This window comes from Oreochromis niloticus, linkage group LG2 (assembly GCF_001858045.2).
Source record: "Oreochromis niloticus isolate F11D_XX linkage group LG2, O_niloticus_UMD_NMBU, whole genome shotgun sequence".
In the NCBI taxonomy this organism is placed as follows: domain Eukaryota; kingdom Metazoa; phylum Chordata; class Actinopteri; order Cichliformes; family Cichlidae; genus Oreochromis; species Oreochromis niloticus.
The window spans coordinates 27,695,292-27,712,617 of record NC_031966.2 but is presented as its reverse complement, the minus strand read 5'-3'; the positions used below and the strand labels follow the sequence as shown (position 1 = coordinate 27,712,617).

At 41.3% G+C, this 17,326-nt stretch overlaps 2 protein-coding genes across 4 annotated transcripts; both read right to left on the bottom strand.

Annotated features, from left to right (window-relative positions):
• Window positions 1-11: 11 nt before the first annotated feature.
• LOC112841944 (olfactory receptor 2T3) lies at window positions 12-3,567 on the bottom strand. Its single transcript, XM_025897349.1, has 4 exons — window positions 3,209-3,567; window positions 2,853-3,097; window positions 2,642-2,743; window positions 12-1,291 (listed from the first exon to the last, which is right to left on the bottom strand). Exons 2-4 carry the CDS (start codon window positions 3,066-3,068, stop codon window positions 692-694), a joined length of 918 nt encoding a protein of 305 aa, XP_025753134.1. The 5' UTR covers window positions 3,069-3,097; window positions 3,209-3,567; the 3' UTR covers window positions 12-691.
• A 3,215-nt stretch (window positions 3,568-6,782) lies between these two features.
• Window positions 6,783-16,912, bottom strand: gcna (germ cell nuclear acidic peptidase). Of its 3 annotated transcripts, none has more exons than XM_005467885.4 (13): window positions 16,823-16,912; window positions 16,369-16,472; window positions 11,204-11,315; window positions 11,017-11,089; window positions 10,835-10,887; window positions 10,646-10,712; window positions 10,480-10,550; window positions 9,525-9,938; window positions 9,268-9,418; window positions 9,009-9,153; window positions 8,340-8,475; window positions 7,962-8,166; window positions 6,783-7,854 (listed from the first exon to the last, which is right to left on the bottom strand). In XM_005467885.4, exons 2-13 carry the CDS (start codon window positions 16,456-16,458, stop codon window positions 7,623-7,625), a joined length of 1,749 nt encoding a protein of 582 aa, XP_005467942.1. In that variant the 5' UTR covers window positions 16,459-16,472; window positions 16,823-16,912; the 3' UTR covers window positions 6,783-7,622. The 3 variants fall into 3 exon arrangements, with proteins under 3 accessions (XP_005467942.1, XP_005467944.1, XP_025753114.1); XM_025897329.1 differs by lacking the exon at window positions 16,823-16,912 and adding an exon at window positions 16,686-16,708 and having other exon boundaries at window positions 7,262-7,854; XM_005467887.3 differs by lacking the exons at window positions 16,369-16,472; window positions 16,823-16,912 and adding an exon at window positions 15,363-15,413.
• Between the last annotated feature and the right edge of the window lie 414 nt (window positions 16,913-17,326).

Here is a 17,326-nt window from a genome sequence, read left to right as displayed (position 1 = left end):
TAAAGGTGTGGTTTGACCACCTTTAAGTGGTCAAATAGTTACCATGCTGATGTGAAACATGTGTCTGAGACCCTTATTTAATAAGGAAGCTGTTTACTGAGCTTATAGGTCAAATAAGTACTACAACAGTTTGTTTAAAGACATTTGGAACTACAAGAGCTGCCCCCAGTGGCCTGTGAAGGAAATGCAGGCTGAAGTCAGTTTGCATTGGCTTCCCTTTCCATGTGCAGAAGCTGCTTCCTTGTTTTTTTATATACAGTTTTTGGTCCATTCTCTTAAAGTGATTGTTAATATATTTTCTGTCATGCTTTAGTGTGTATTTTATCCTCTATATTCCTGAATGTTTTACATAATGTCTTGTGAATTAAATTATATAAACAGCACAACAGTATTTCAGTTAAAATTAAACCCATTGAAGCAGTTTGTCCTCGTGTCCTGTTTATTTTTACTTTCATTTTTTAAATGAGTATTGCTCATTTGAGTGACTTGACTTTGGATTTATCTCCGATTCTTTTAAGTTGCATCATAAAAGCTTGAATTAATTTTTTTTCCTGATGCTATTATACACAGATGATATGGTCTTCCTTCTACTCTTAAGCATGAGAGCATACTGGCTGAGCTATTAATCAGTGTTTTTTCAAACAAATACATTTAAAGTTTTTTAAACTTTTAAAACTCCTCAAATGAGTTATCACTGATTTTGGCTGCTAAGTTTCAGATGTGCAGCTTGCCGTATCCTCTGTTGTAGTTCCCGAGAGCGGTAACCATAGACCAGAGGGACGAGTGACACTCCCAGGTTGTAGATGATGGTGGTTGCTATGTCGATAGTATCATTATGCAGGTATCCGGGGATCAGGTAGCTGCCCATGATTACGGGGATTGAAAAAAGGATGGTCTGAACAGCCTGGAGGGTCAGGGTGACATAAGCTCTGGTGGTGGAGAACAGACCTGCACGCATGTCCCAGCAGAGCAAACAGAAACATGCCAGGATGGTCAGGTAGCAGAGAGGCAGCACCAGAGCAGTGCCCACAGTGCAGTAAAGCCCTAGAGCCGATGTCATCGATAGGCAGGGTGTCAAGACAAAAAATCTGCAGCGGGGAAGGGTAAACCTGACCTGGATGGTGGTGAGGCTGATGCACAGACCCACGCTGCTGAGCAAGACTGATAACATCCATATGGATGCAACAGTTGCTCCCTTCCTTCTTGTACATGTAAAGAACTCGTAGTGTAGGGGCCACTTGATGGCTACGACACGATCCACAGCCAGAGCGGTGCTAAGGAAGAGCTCCACCTAAGCGAAGAGTAAAGATATAAAGTCTTATCACAGCATTTCCAAAATACCCTTCATCTACAATGAGTCTCATTTCTACTTTATCTGTGTTCGCTATTTGTGTTGCCCTTCCTCTTTCTTCAGTAAGTTTCATAACTGTTATAAGCAATGACTTACAGGCGAGGTTGACATAATTTTAAGTATGTCTTAAAAAAGCTATTAACACTTAAAGTATACATTTATCCATCAGTTTACTCTGTGTGTGATGATGGGCACCCAACTACACTCACCAGCCTCTTCATTTGTTAAACCTGGACCCTGTTTTGTTTTCAGAAATGCCTTCATAGCATAAATTCAACAAGGTGCTAGAAAAATTCCGGTCCATATTGACATGATGACATCACATCGTTGCTGCACATGTACACATGATGAGAAGCTCGTGTTCCGCCACATCATAAAGGAGATCTACTGGATTGAGATCTGGTGACTGTGGAGACCATTTGAGGATTTAACATTTATCATGTTCAAAAAAACAGCTTGAGATGATGTGAGCTTTGTGACATGGTGTGTTATCGTGTTGGAAGGAGCCATTAGAAGATGAGTACACTGTGGGATGGACAAGTACAGCAGCAATACTAAGGAAGGCTATGGTTTTTAAATGATGCTCAGTTGGTACCAAGGAGTTCAAAGTGTGCCAAGAACAATTTCACTGCCACCATCCTGAACTGATGGATCCATGATTTCATGTTGTTCATGCTAAATTCTGGCCCCACAATCCAAATGTTGTAGCAGAAATCGAGACTCATCAGACAAACAAATGTTCTTTTTGGAGTCCTCTGTTATCTAACTTTAACAAGCCTGTACAAGTTGTAGCCTCAGTTTCATGCTCTTAGCTGACAGATGTTGTGCCCGGTGCGGTCTTCTGCTGCTGTAGACATTCTGCCTCAAGGTTTGACAGGTTCTGTGCTCTTCTGCATATCTTGGTTGTAATGAGTGATTATTTGAGTCACTGTTGCCTGACGTTTTGTCAGCTTGAAGCAGTCTGGCCAGTCTAACCTTCAGGAGGTCATTTTGACTACGCTTCAGTGTATTGTGTTGCTGCAATTTGTCTGAGTAGATGTGATCTTTAATAAGCAGCTGGACAGATATAACCAATCAAGTGGCCAGTGAGCATATATGCAGACTGGTTGTGCATTAAGCCCAAGTAACACCTATCCCTATCCAAAACAGCATGTTGTCATGTGGCCTCCAAACAAAATACATAAAATAAACAAGTGATATTCTCTAGAGTAAATGACAGTAGAAAATGGTGTATATTGTGAGTCACTAACAAACAGTGCACTGTACAAATATAATATAGAATTTACAAACCAATGACAAGGCCTGGTTAGTAGCGCTGAAGATCAGACACTGGGTCACAGAAAAACCTTCCCCACATCCTAAAAGAACTTCTTTGATTGTCCAGATGAGTTGCTGAAAAAGCATTGATGTTGATGATTTAGCTCAAATGTTTGTGAGAATATTATCTAAGAAGGGTTTGGTTAATTTAAAAAAAATCCCAAATCAAAATGTGCAGACCTACCTGGAGATTATTGCAGAGGAGAAGGTGTATGAGGAGCAAGAACCGAGTGTGCCTGAGGAGTGACGGGGAGCGCGGGATGACAAGGAGCAGAGGAACACTGAGCATTGTGTTCAGGCTGTAGCTCACGCACATGCTGACCATCTTAATGAGGTGGTAGATTGTGGAGTTGATCTGTTCCTGGGCCTCTAGCACTGTCACATTGCAGGCAACATCCATGATATAAAGCTTCCACTGATGTTTAGCTCCTACAGGAAAATACATTTGGTTAGTTTAGGGCAAAGAATCCAGTGGCAAGTCTCCAGAATGTGTGTTGAGCTTTGCCACTTTTAAAACAGGGGAGAAAAAAAAGTACTCACTTCTTGATGTGGTCCTGATTGCATTTGCTTAGTGCAAACGTCTGAGCAGGTGTACGTTGGTGTTGGTTGGGGGGGGGTCATCTGTACAGAGCTGTTTTCTACCTGTCAATATTTGCTTAATAGCAAAGGCAGACTCAGAAAACAATGCCGTGCTCTTTCAACCTCTGCAAACATTACCGTACTTTTATCAGATACTTAAAAGGATAACCTTTTACCAGCACTGAGTTTTAAAAAGGGCAAAAAAGGGAAGAAATAAAAACCTCAATAGACGAGCAGAATACAATTTTTTTTTTTAGAATTTTTAAATGTTACAACAATTCAAAGCAGTTCAAACACCATTTTCTATTAGATGAACATTTTGTTAGTGTCAGCTACTTCAGTGACAACAAGACAAGACACACCTCTGATAAGGAAGCTGACTCTCTGAGCGGTATTTACTTCTAAGGCAATAGTATAGTATTTCATGTATTCATTTTGTTTTCTTTGTTCTTTTTAAACATACTTTAAGAAATTTGTAAAAACAAATCATTCCCATTGCCATACACGGTAGGTAACTCTAATTTCCATAACAAAGTACGTGGTGGAAATTACGGCGGCTGGCTCGAGTACATAATGTCGAAAGTACAGTGAAGTGGGAGGACAGTGGAACAGGAAGGGTGACATCACTGAGCGACCTCAAAGTGGCTGGACTGAATAAGAGGATCCAGAAGCAGACTGAAGGCACTGGAGAATCCTGCAGGGGGCAGTAATACACCAAAAAGGATGCCAGCTGCCGTTAAGCACCGAAGAAGAAGAAGAAAAACCCACCGGAGTTGGTATAAGGAGAAAAAATGTCGGGATTAAGAAATATTTTTTCTTATTCTAAATTGAGAGAAAACATGTCCAGAAAAACTCAAAGACAGAGAAAACCTTCTGGAAGTTTTCTAGAAGGGTAAAATGGCCTGGGTGAAGCATCAAGTTCGTCTAGAGCCTCTAAACAAGAGTAATTCAATTTTTATTTAAATTAAAAAAGGCAACTTTGCTAAAGCTAAGTTTCAGCTTTGTGTTAATTCTTTTTTTTAAACTATATTATAATTTAAAATTATTATTGTTTTTGATTGTCAAAAGGAATTTTGAAGTTGGTATATATACCTTTAAAATTTGAAAAGTAACCAGCAGGTGAGATACCTTCATTTTTTGGGGGGGCTGAAAAATACAACACTTTTGTACAAACACAAACGCTGCAAGAAATCTACAGCGTGGGAAAAGGTTTGAATTGAAGGTCATAATGCTACTAGAGTGTGGAAATATCTCGGACTTCTACTATACATGGCTGTCATACAGCTACAGATATTTTGCTATGTATAACATTAGTATTTCTGAAAATCCTTGAAAAATCTCTTTATTAACAAAGCAAAATAAAAATAGACTTTATTATATTTTATAGTTTTAAAATTGGATAACAACTGACTTGAACATAATATGAAATAATGTGTTTTCACCATGGGAACACTGGGAACATTGATAGCTTTAATAATCTGAAAGTTATCTATATTTTTATTTTCGTACTTTTCCATTTGTATTTAGATGGGCCGATGCATGGCCGATTCTCTGATGTTTCTCTGTTTCTACCTGTGCTGATGCTAGCATGACTAAAGCTAGCCAAGCAGCATTAAATATGTGAAGCAAAGCAGAAGGATAGACTCATAAAACGAACAGAATCGTGAGAATATAACTTCACAACACTGCAAAAGTAACAAAAATATGTTGATATCAAATGGTATGTTATTTGAAATGAAATATATGAATATATGGAACAATGACACATCTATTTTTTCCAATTTTTTCATTTATTTTTTTCTCAATTGTTCAAATTAGTCTATGGTTGGCCTTAGTGTCCCAGAAATCATATTTATTAAATTTGACTCGCAAATATGCCAGTGAACTTTTCACAGGTTAGTTTTTAAAAAGCCCCAAAATCCCCAATGAGCAAGCACTTGGCGACAGCGGGGAGGAAAAACTCCCTTTTAAAAGGGAGAAACCTCCGACAGAATCAGGCTCAGGAAGGGGTAGCCATCTGTCGCGACCGAGTGGGGTTAAAATGTTCACTGATGATTTAGTTGTATAAAAATGTGATTTTTAGAACATGATGTTGAGGCCAATTTGGTGAAAAGCCGAAGCAGCCAGTTAAGCAGCCAATTCAAAGAACTGCCTCTCCTTAAGTTGATTTTGAGCTTGTAGGAACTGTTTCTGGAGCATCACTAACTATCAAAAGGAGAGAGGCACTGACGCACAACACACACACAAACACGCAAACACTCACAGAGACACACACTCAATCACACCAACAGAATAAAAACAAAAAAGAGAGAGAAAAAGTGGTTATCGAGCACATTAGGAGATTACATGTCTGTATATATATATATATATATATATATATATATATATATGGATAAACAAAGATAAGATTGTTTTTTTTCTTAAAGTCTCAGAAGGAGTGTGGCACTGAGGCACCGCCTTCCGTCTCCTCTGCTGTGCCTTCTCCTTCTGACATGAACTACCTACAGAGCAGGTGTGAATGATGCCTGAGTGGACATACACAGCTCACAAGTTCCTGGCTATCACTGCTCCTCTGCAACGGATTTCCCCAAGAAGTAGGGCCTCGCAGAGGGCGCCGGGAGACGGGTAGCTGTGCCTCACTGCCCTTCCCTTCTTGGAGAAACCCCTCTACAGAAGAGTCGACAGAGCCAGGAACTTGTGACTTGTGTTTGTCCTGGTGAGCCTCCACCTTTTACAGGTGGGTGCAGCCTGGACTGTCTAGAGACAGACTCGACCAGCTGCACCACACAGACACTTCAAACCTCATCTGAGGACAAAAACTACAAGAACAACATAAAAAGGGAGAAAACAAACCTTAGAAACATGCAGGGTTGCAGGAGACGGCAGCATTGCAGAGGTGAGGACAGGCACCTGTGATCTGCCTTTTCCCCCGCACAATTTCAACATTATGAGTAAACTAATGCAGGTATGAAAATCAGACCTAGGAGGTTGTCCTCTAATACTGTTACGTCCCTGCGGATCTTTTTCCTTTCTTGCTTTTTGCCTGTTGTTGCCTCTGATTTTTTGTGTCTTCCAGCTGTTATTATCCAGACTTTGAATTTGTTATTTAATTTGTTTGTAAGGTGTCCTTGAGTATTTTCAAAGGTTCCTATTAAAAATCTGTATTAACTGTAGGGGTGGGTTTAAAAAATTGATTTTCCAATTCAAATCAATTTTAGCTTGAATAACGCGATATCGATTCATTAAATCCTGAATCGATTTTTAAATATAAATGTACACAGCCCTAGACACAGAGTACTTTCAATCTACAGCAACATCCACGCTGTCTACACAGCTGACAAATTGTTGCAATAGCAGGAGGGAGAAGATGGTGAGTGTCAGAGGGTGCCCGGCCTAGGCCCAAAGCAGTAGCTGACTACATCTGCTACAAGGGTGGAGTGGACTGCTTTACTATCTACTGCACTGGGCCTAAAACACCTGGACATTTGTTATATAAGAGACACTATGTGAAAAACTAATAGTGCAAGGCTCAAAATCCTTTTTTGTCATATTTATTATAGTTCATATTTCATGTTTATAGTGCCTTATATTATCCATATTTTAACCTTTATGTGTTGCTTTTTATATATGATGACAACACACACACACACACAACACAATGTAAAATTATTACAGAGAAAATGTGACATTTCAAGCACCAAGACCCTGCAGCTGCGTTTTTTTTTAAACCAGAGACCTCCAACTCATGTTACAACACAGGCAAATAAGAAAAAAAAGTAGAATTTCAACACTGTCTCACTTTTTCTATATGAAAAAGAAATCCTGCTGTAGTAAATGAAAGAAATTACTCTTTAAGCTTGAACTGTAAGAAGAAAATGTGTAAAATACAGAAATCTATAGAAATCTAAATCTGTTTGACACCCCCGATTTAAACTGTTTCATTGTTATAATGTGAGATGAAGGCTGATAATCCAAACTGCCAGTAACCACTATAAGTGAATAAATAAAACCCCATTAAAGAATTAAACTTTATTTGAAGACTTGAAGGTGTAAAAAAAAAACAACAAACAAACAAAAAAAATTAATTAAATTTAAAAAGAAAAAAATCGCACCAACACAGCATTAAAAGGCTCATATCAGACATTTACCATGGCACTGTCACTTATTAAGTATGACACTGTTTGATGCTATCATCTACACAACCACACAATCAGAGACATTTACTTTCTATTCATTCGGTTTTTCCAGTCACAGCAACTTTAATGATCAACAGACAAACAGAAAAAAACCCATTGAGAATCATAGCTGCTCAGTAATGTAAGACTATCTAACTGAGATATTTCACAGGTTGCCTGTGTAAAGGACGCATACTGGCTCAGCTTTGACTCAGTTTAGTCTTTGAGGCAAAGTCTGCACTAAGTTTCCGCATCACCTCTGCATGACTCTGTCCTGCTAGCTCCTGTCGTACACTTGAGTAATTTTCCTTGACAAAGTTGGCAAAAGGCGTGGGAGCACGTGGCTTAGAAGGCGTCAACAAGACAAGCTGACCAGTGCAGAGGGCGCACACAAATCTCTGCGTGTCCAGTGACTTGGAATGACGGCCAATCCTATGAGGCATCACAGTAAAAAAGAGACATTAATCAGGCTGAAATGAGCTCAAACGCACTGGAAACACACAGGAGTAAAACAGAGTAAGTGGTTTTAGTTTACATACGTGTTCTTGCAGCGAGTGCACTGGTACTGGAATTTGTACTTGATGTCATAGCTGTGGCAGCGCGTGACCATCGGCAGCTCCGGATGTGCCAGTGTTGCTTTGCGAGCATAGAGCTTCCAGAAGTTTCCATGCCCGTCCCTTACACCGTTAATCAGCCATGTTGCAGCATGACACATTTCATGTATCAGTGTGTCCCTGAGACGATCTAGCAGGGAAGTACAAAGACAATGTTGTCATACAAGCTGAGGTACCACATATATGCGCACGCACATATTCAGAAACAACAGAGCACCGTAAGAGGTTCTAAAGCTCTACAGGGTTGCAGCTTCCCTGACAAGTAAGAGCAAATAATTTTAGGGGACCTTAGTAAGCCATTACCTGCAGAGTCACAAACTTTCTCTGACAGCTCTATGCGGGCGTAGCGGTTCCCTCCACCCTTTTCCTGTCCTGTAACGCAGTAGCCGGCTGTTTTACGCATTTTCTTATTCCAGGTCACTGACATATTCACAGGGAGCTAAAAAGAAAGGAAGTTAGAAATAAATGAAAACAAAAACTCACTCTGTTAACAAAGACATTAAACAATGCAAAGTATAAATATTTTGTTCTTTACACAGAGCGTTTCATCATATTCAATTTACAATAATAATAATAATAATACTGAAAAGAATACTGGAGTTTTAAATTGTACATCAATATTGAAAGAACTGCATGGGAGATTCAGGCCTTTGCTCACAGTTCATATCTTCATTCTTGAAACTCATAAGAGAGCATTTTATCCTATCCTACCAGCTATCCTACACAAAACAACCAGAGAGCTTTGCAGCTTCAATATGTGACCCATCCTTGACTTGTTTATGTCTAAGAATGTAACGCACGATATATTACAGATGGTGGTTCTACTATGGCTGCCAATGGACTTTAGGCAACCAGTGAAAGCAAGGGGTATTTCACAAAGTCTGGAGATTTTCTTTTATGTCAAGTGCATCAAATTAAATATTCCTCAACTTCAAATGGAAAACAGTCTAGTAAACAATGACTCTTCATTACCTTACTCTCAAACACTGTGGTGTTGTACAGCTGGTAGAGTTTACTTGTGAGTGCCTCTTTGTTCTGCTTAAAGCTGCCCGCATAGCTGGAGCTGGGATTTGTGAGCGACTGCAGGAAGCAGCCTGGGGTCTTACACAGCACATTCCTAGAAGGAAACGAACAGAGCAAAATGAAGATAAATGTTCGTGTATAAAAGAAAAAGGCTCAATATCTGGTGTCCAATTAGCGCATCCACTATTCGTCTCCAAAACTGACGCACTTGCTGGTTGGACCGTGTCTCGGCTCGCTCTGACTGACGGCGGGCTTCAAGATCGATGATTTTCCGGGTGTCTTCACACCTAATGATTTAGAGCCTGGTGTTTGGGATACAGGAGGAACTGACACTGTCCCAGCAGGCTCCTTATTGCTCTCTAAATTTAATTGGAAAAAGGAGAGCAAGAGATGTGAGCCTGACAAAAAAACAAAAAAACAAAAGACTGCCAGATTCAAACATTCAGAATTAAGCAGTTACTGTACCTTTGCTGTTGTTCGGTAGGAATGAATTCCCTATGAAATTGTTTTTCTTTTTCAGTCTCTCCAGCAGGGATGTGAACTCCTCCTCAGAACTGCTTGAATCATCCAGCTTAGAAGGCACTGAAAAAGTGCGCTTGGGAGAGATCACTAATGTTTTAGCTTCGTTTGAAGGATGACACAAAGGAGATGGAGCAGGAGGAGAGGGGAGTGACGGCGAAGTTTCATCGTCATTGCACAGAGGAGTATTCTCACTGGTCTTTGGCAGTGACTTGGGCCTCGTGTGACGGTTTCTCCAAGTGCTCTTCACCACAATATTATCATCATCCTCATCATTGCTGACAAAGACAGGTGAATTAAACAGAGACAGGGGTCGCCTTGTTTGAGGCTGGGATGTTGGAGTATTGGTCTTCTTAGGAACTACAAAAAAATTAGAGACAAAAAAATAAATTAACAGACTTTTACATATGCATTTGACACATATTTTAAAAAACAGTAACAGGAAAATTAGAAAAAACAAGAAATTAGAAAAAAAAAAAGAAAAGAAAAAACAAGACTGCTGATACAGCAACAAAAGCTTTGTACACAACCAGAAATTAATTTGCAAAGCGAAGAATAACCCTCTCCCGGTTTGTAAACCACACAGCAAGTGAACACTCTGTCACATAGGCATAAACAACTGGCTGTGACTGACTGATAATCTAGGCCGTAGATCAGTCAGGTGCAACTTCCCAAGATGAGATTTTAGCTCATTTTCCTATTAATGAATTAAATCAATATCACTGTTATATTAGAAGCAACACAACAGGTTGCCTTGCTGATGCAACTCCAAAGGGAGTTGTTTCTCCTCCCGGGATCAAATGGTAGGTAAATGTGAAGGCTATGTCATTTATTGTTGCATGTGACATCTCCCGACATTAATTGGGATCATGCTGGAAGTGAGGAACAACAGCAAAATTACCTTTGAAAGATGATTTTGGCTCAACAAAGTCATCATCTGATGAGTAGTCGCCAACTATGAAATTATGGAGGCTGTGAAATTAACCCAGGGGAAAAATGTTTAGCAGTAAATGACATTTACTTCTGACGGGAAATAAAAGTGGAGGATAAAAATTCATCAGACTCACCTGTCCTCACTGCCACTTTTAGATGTCTTCTTGGGTTTGGTATTGGGAGTTTTTGTCCGCTGAAGAACTTCAATGAGCAAAGATAAAATATCCAAAAATTTAATTTTTTATATATATATAAAAATAAAAATCACTCCGTGGTGGGATATATAGACAAAATCTAACCAGAAGAATGACATTAGCACTTACATGTCTCAAAAGTGGTATCGTCATCATCTGAGCTCACCACAACAATGCTTGAACTGAAAAAAATAAAAGTCCTTTTAAATACTTTAATTATATCATAATATAGTCATTAGTGTGAGAGTACAAATCAGATAGAAAATCTAGATCAGAAAAAGACAAAATGCTTCATGAAAACATTTTCATACCTGCCTGTCTTTGCAGGACTGCGTGGCTTGTGTGAAGTGGCTTTAGCTTTGGGTGTGGCTTTTTCCATAAGAACTAAGGCATTAAAGGGTAATAGGAAAAAAACATTAAATCCATACATGAAACCAAAGTCACACTTTTAAGCATTGTACATTCATAAAATTTTTTTTAAAAAGCCCAAACACTTACACCTGTCAAATTCATCATCACTCGATTCACTCAACGCAGAGTTTCTCCACTCACTTGCTGATCCATGACCACTTGTACCAGCATGACGACTCTTACCAATTTTACTCATCAACTGGAAACAGAAGCAACAACAATAATGTTTATTTATTTATTCATTTTCAATCATTTACTGATATATATATATATATATATAAAAAAAACACCCAGCACGCCCCTGCGGGCGGTTTATCCTTCAAGCTCGGGTCCTCTACCAGAGGCCTGGGAGCTTGAGGGTCCTGCGCAGTATCTTAGCTGTTCCCAGGACTGCGCTCTTCTGGACAGAGATCTCCGATGTTGTTCCCGGGATCTGCTGGAGCCACTCCCCTAGCTTGGGAGTCACCGCACCCAGTGCTCCGATTACCACGGGGACCACCGTTACCTTCACCCTCCACATCCTCTCGAGCTCTTCTCTGAGCCCTTGGTATTTCTCCAGCTTCTCGTGTTCCTTCTTCCTGATATTACTGTCATTCGGAACCGCTACATCGATCACTACGGCCGTCTTCTTCTGTTTGTCTACCACCACTATGTCCGGTTGGTTAGCCACCACCATTTTGTCCGTCTGCATCTGGAAGTCCCACAGGATCTTAGCTCGGTCATTCTCCATCACCCTTGGGGGCATCTCCCATTTTGACCTCGGGACTTCCAGGTTATACTCGGCACAGATGTTCCTGTACACTATGCCGGCCACTTGGTTATGGCGTTCCATGTATGCCTTGCCTGCTAGCATCTTGCACCCTGCTGTTATGTGCTGGATTGTCTCTGGGGCATCTTTACACAGCCTGCACCTGGGGTCTTGCCTGGTGTGATAGACCCCAGCCTCTATGGATCTTGTACTCAGAGCTTGTTCTTGTGCTGCCATGATTAGTGCCTCTGTGCTGTCTTTCAGTCCAGCTTTGTCCAGCCACTGGTAGGATTTCTGGATATCAGCCACCTCCTCTATCTGCCGGTGGTACATACCGTGCAGGGGCCTGTCCTTCCATGATGGTTCCTCCTCTTCCTCCTCTTTCTTGGGTTTCTGCTGCCTGAGGTATTCACTGAGCACGCTGTCAGTTGGGGCCATCTTCGTGATGTATTCGTGGATGTTTCTTGTCTCATCCTGGACTGTGGTGCTGACACTCACCAGTCCCCGGCCCCCTTCCTTCCGCTTAGCGTACAACCTCAGGGTGCTGGACTTGGGGTGAAACCCTCCATGCATGGTCAGGAGCTTTCTTGTCTTTATGTCAGTGGCTTCTATCTCCTCCTTTGGCCAGCCTATTACCCCAGCAGGGTACCTGATCACGGGCAGGGCGTAGGTGTTGATGGCCCGGATCTTGTTCTTACCGTTCAGCTGACTCCTCAGGACTTGCCTGACCCTCTGCAGGTACTTGGTGGTTGCAGCTTTCCTAGCGGCCTCTTCATGGTTCCCATTCGCCTGTGGGATCCCCAGGTACTTGTAACTGTCCTCTATGTCTGCAATGTTGCCTTCTGGTAGTTCAATCCCCTCAGTTCTGACTACCTTCCCTCTCTTTGTTATCATCCGACTACACTTCTCCAGCCCGAACGACATTCCAATGTCATTGCTGTATAGCCTGGTAGTGTGTATCAGTGAATCGATGTCTCGTTCACTCTTGGCATACAGCTTGATGTCATCCATGTACAGGAGGTGGCTGACAACCGCTCCGTTTCGTAGTCGGTATCCGTAGCCAGTCTTGTTAATGATCTCACTGAGGGGGTTCAAGCCTATGCAGAACAGCAGTGGGGACAGAGCATCTCCTTGGTAGATCCCGCACTTGATGGTGACTTGTGCTATGGGCTTGGAGTTGGCCTCTAGTGTTGTACGCCACATCCCCATTGAGTTCCTGATGAAGGCTCTTAGGGTCCTGTTGATCTTGTACAGTTCTAGGCATTCCAGTATCCAGCTGTGGGGCATTGAGTCATAGGCCTTCTTGTAATCAATCCAGGCTGTGCACAGGTTGGTCAGTCTGGTCTTGCAGTCTCGGCTGACTGTTCTGTCTACCAGTAGCTGGTGTTTTGCGCCCCTGGTATTCTTGCCAATCCCTTTCTGTGCCCCGCTCATGTATTGACCCATGTGCCTGTTCATCTTAGCCGATATGATGCCTGACAGGAGCTTCCATGTAGTACTGAGGCAGGTTATTGGTCGGTAGTTGGATGGGACCGGTCCCTTCTTGGGGTCCTTGGGGATCAGGACCGTCCGACCTTCGGTTAGCCATTCCGGGTGTCTCTCGTTAACTAGCAGCTGGTTCATTTGTGCTGCCAGACGCTCGTGGAGTGCAGTCAGCTTCTTCAGCCAGTAGGCGTGAACCATGTCGGGCCCTGGTGCTGTCCAATTCTTCATACTGGAGACCCTTTCTTGGATGTCTGCCACTGTGATGGTTACTGGACCCTGTTCAGGGAGGTCGCTATGGTCTGCCCTCAGATCCACTAGCCACTGAGCATTGCCGTTATGGGTTGCGTCCTTCTCCCATATGCTCTTCCAGTATTGCTCCGTCTCCAGCCTTGGTGGTGCTGTTCTGTTATTGTTCCCTTGCCACTGAGAGTACACCTTTGCTGGTTCTGTGGAGAACAGCTGGTTTATTCTCCTGCCTTCTATCTCTCTGGTGTACCTCCTCAAGCAGGTGGCCAAGGCTGTGAGTCTTTGCTTGGCAGTTTCCAAGGCCTCAGGTATGGACAGCTTGCTGTATTTCTTATGCACCTTCTTTGTCGCGCCTTTCTGCAACTCCGTTAGTTGGCTCCCTCCGTGCTACTTTGATCTTGCCCTCTAGCCTCCTTCTCCATGGAGGGTACTGCCCCTTGTGGCTGTTCAACTTGTAGCCAAGCATCTCACTGATCACTGCTGCCGTAGTGTAGATCAGCTTGTTAGTGTCGGTAATCGTGGTTGTAGGTATCATCCGTAGTGCTGCATTAACATCATCTAGCAGACCTTCTGAGGGTACTTCACGTAATCTTGGTAACCGGCTAGGAGGGGTCCAGGTTTCAAGCTTGGCCACGATCCTATCTTTCAGGTCAGTTCCTCTCGCACTCAACGATCCTTCTCCTATCGCACTTGGGGCGTCCTGACTCCTCCTTGCCGTAGCATTTATGTTGTACCTCGTCAATCTCTAGCTGTGAGAGCAGTCCCTTCTTTCGAATGTTGGAACACTGAGCTACTAGTTGTTTCGCCATCATTGTGGATGTTGGGTATCGAAGAATCCATAGGTCCCTCATCCTATTCATGTAACCCCTTCCGCCAGGGTTACTTGCGTAGTAGCATTCCAACAACGCCCTGTTTTCGTCTCTTGCCCACCGATGCCTTCTTGTTCCAGTAGCCCACTTGTCGTCAGGGTGCCCTGGTTCCTCAACACCTGACGCGGACCTTGTTGATCCGGGCGACGTCCGAGCCGGCATGCCTTCATATTTATCTGTCTCGCTCATGTCTGCGGTAGGCTCACTTAGCATAGGGGGTCTAGCCTTAGGACCCTTACTGGATACAGACGCCCCAGGCAGGAATCGAACTTGCGATCTTCTGCTCCAAAGGCGTGTAGTCTAACCACTACGCTATCCAGCTGCGTATATATATATATATATATATATATATATATAGATAGATCTATCTATCTATCTATCTATCTATCTATCTATATATATATATACGCATATACGCATATAGATAGATCTATCTATCTATCTATCTATCTATATATATATATATATATATATAGATATATATATGTATATACACAAGCACAAAAAAAAATGTAGCTGTTGAAATTTAGTTGAAAAGGATTTTTTAACCCATTTTTCAAGTATACACATTATGACCAAGGAGTATGATAATAGGTTAAGTTTGAAATATACTAAGAGGCATTAAAAATGCAACAAGTACTGATGTAAAATATTTTATACATAAAAACAAATATAGCAGAGCCAATATGAGTGATAAAAAGGATTAGAAATTCATTTCAGATGAGTAGTCTTGCAAGTCCAAGTTACCTTGTCCATATGACAACAAGATCCTATCCCTAACCCCAAACCGAATGCAACGTCTGCTACAGGCAAGCAGGGATCACACAATCAGCATGCCAACTGTCAGAATGCTGCAAGAATTTATGTATATGAAAATGCTACATTGCATTTTTAATACCTTAGTGCAGGGGTAGGCAACTCCATGCCTCGAATTCCAGTGTCCTGCAGGTTTTAGATATCACCCTGGGTCAACTGGCCTAAATCAATTGATTAGCTCATTACCAGGCCTCTGGAGAACTTCAAGACATCCTGAGGAAGTAATTTAGCAATTTGAATCAGTTGCGTTGAATCAAGGACACATCTAAAACCTGCAGGACACTGGCACTGGAGGCCTGGAGTTGCCTACCCCTGCCGTAGTGATTCCCCCCCCACAAAAAAAAATCTGTATATTTAACAAAATTATTTTCTTAGACATTATTAAAGTGCTACCTGAGTACCAACATTTTGACATTAGACTATCAGTTGTGGTGTTTACCATATTATCTCAATCCAGCATAAAAGTTGAATGAAAATAGCATTTTTGTAACCAAGAATGTTTCTACAGGCTTCAATTGACATTGTGAAATACAACTGTACTCCATTCAAAAATCATTTTTTATACAAATATTTATTTAAGTAGCCAGACATCACACAGTTTTTGATGCATCTGCCCCAAATTACAGTTATTACACACACATTCAGTTTGTGAATGTGTGTGTGAATAGGTGAATGACTGAATGTAGTGTAAAGCGCTTTGGGGTCCTTAGGGACTAAGTAAAGCGCTATACAAATACAGGCCATTTACCATTTATTACAATTATGGCAGATAGACCATTGAAATTTGAAGAGTTTGTCTTTAATAGTTTTGAGATATTTATGCTGAAACAATTCTTCAGATGTAAAAGTGCGGAAAAAATATTCTGGACGTGGGTCGACGAACTATTTAAAAAAATGTATCTCTCTTAAAAGGTATTTGATATATGAAGCTAAAAGGGAGACGATCGATCATATCTTCTCCGTCTCAAACGCTGTACTTGTGAGCTGTTCTCTGTTCCAGCAACCCAGGCTAATAGCGCCAGTGTGCGTTTACCAGTTTTTAATGAAGTCCACGATAATTTAGAGGTTTAAGAAAGTATGCAGCAAACCTTCTTTTCTGTTTCCTCCAGTCCTCCCTCATCCATCCACCCCATTCTTTTAGCCACTTTGTGAAAAGACTTGGACGTAGCATCGTTCATAGTTTCCTTCAAGTCTGCAATAGCACACAATAGCACGAGCCATTTAAAGTTTGCTCCAGCGCTAACATCAAGCTGGTGTTTTATAACATCATAAAACCACAGAGTGCGGCTAATTGATAGTTATTACCAAACATTTTTCATTTAACCAACTAATTTTTCTGGTTGGAACAAAATATATCTATATGGTTGAGGCGTTACAGCCTTTAGCTGAGCAGTGTTAGCGTTACCGTTAGCAACAGGGTCTCTAGCGTTAATCAACTAACATTAACAAGAGCTAGCTGGTTCATTTTCCCCCATTAGCACACACTGAATTACCGACTTATAAAAAAAACCCCAAACCCGACAATATTTGTTATTTCATTACCAATTGCGCTTCTATTATAAGAGAAGAAGAGTGGCTGAGAGAATAGGGAAGCAACTACGAAGTTAAATTCAAATCTTGTGCTCCATTGCACCGGAAGTTGTCACCGTGATATTGGACCAATCGTAGCGCATTCGGAGTGGCACCGAACCATCTTGTCCACGCCTACGTTTGTAGGAAAATAATCACGTAGACAAATTCCACAGGAAGATAAAGTTCAATTGAGTTTTTAATGCAATTCTACTTTTAATGGAAAAAATAAATAATCTATCAATTTGATGTTTAAGTTACTGTGGTAGAAATGAATTACAGCAAGCCGTTATACGTCACCCAAAACAAACTAGTCACACTGTAAAATCATGGCTAACTAAACTTTTAAATTAGCCGTTTAAACTGATCTATGTGCACATTTGTTATATCTCATCTTACCAGATAATATAAAAGTCTGGTATTACCTGTATCACTTGGCTTGGTTGGCTGTCATGCATCAGTCTGACAAGGAATCAC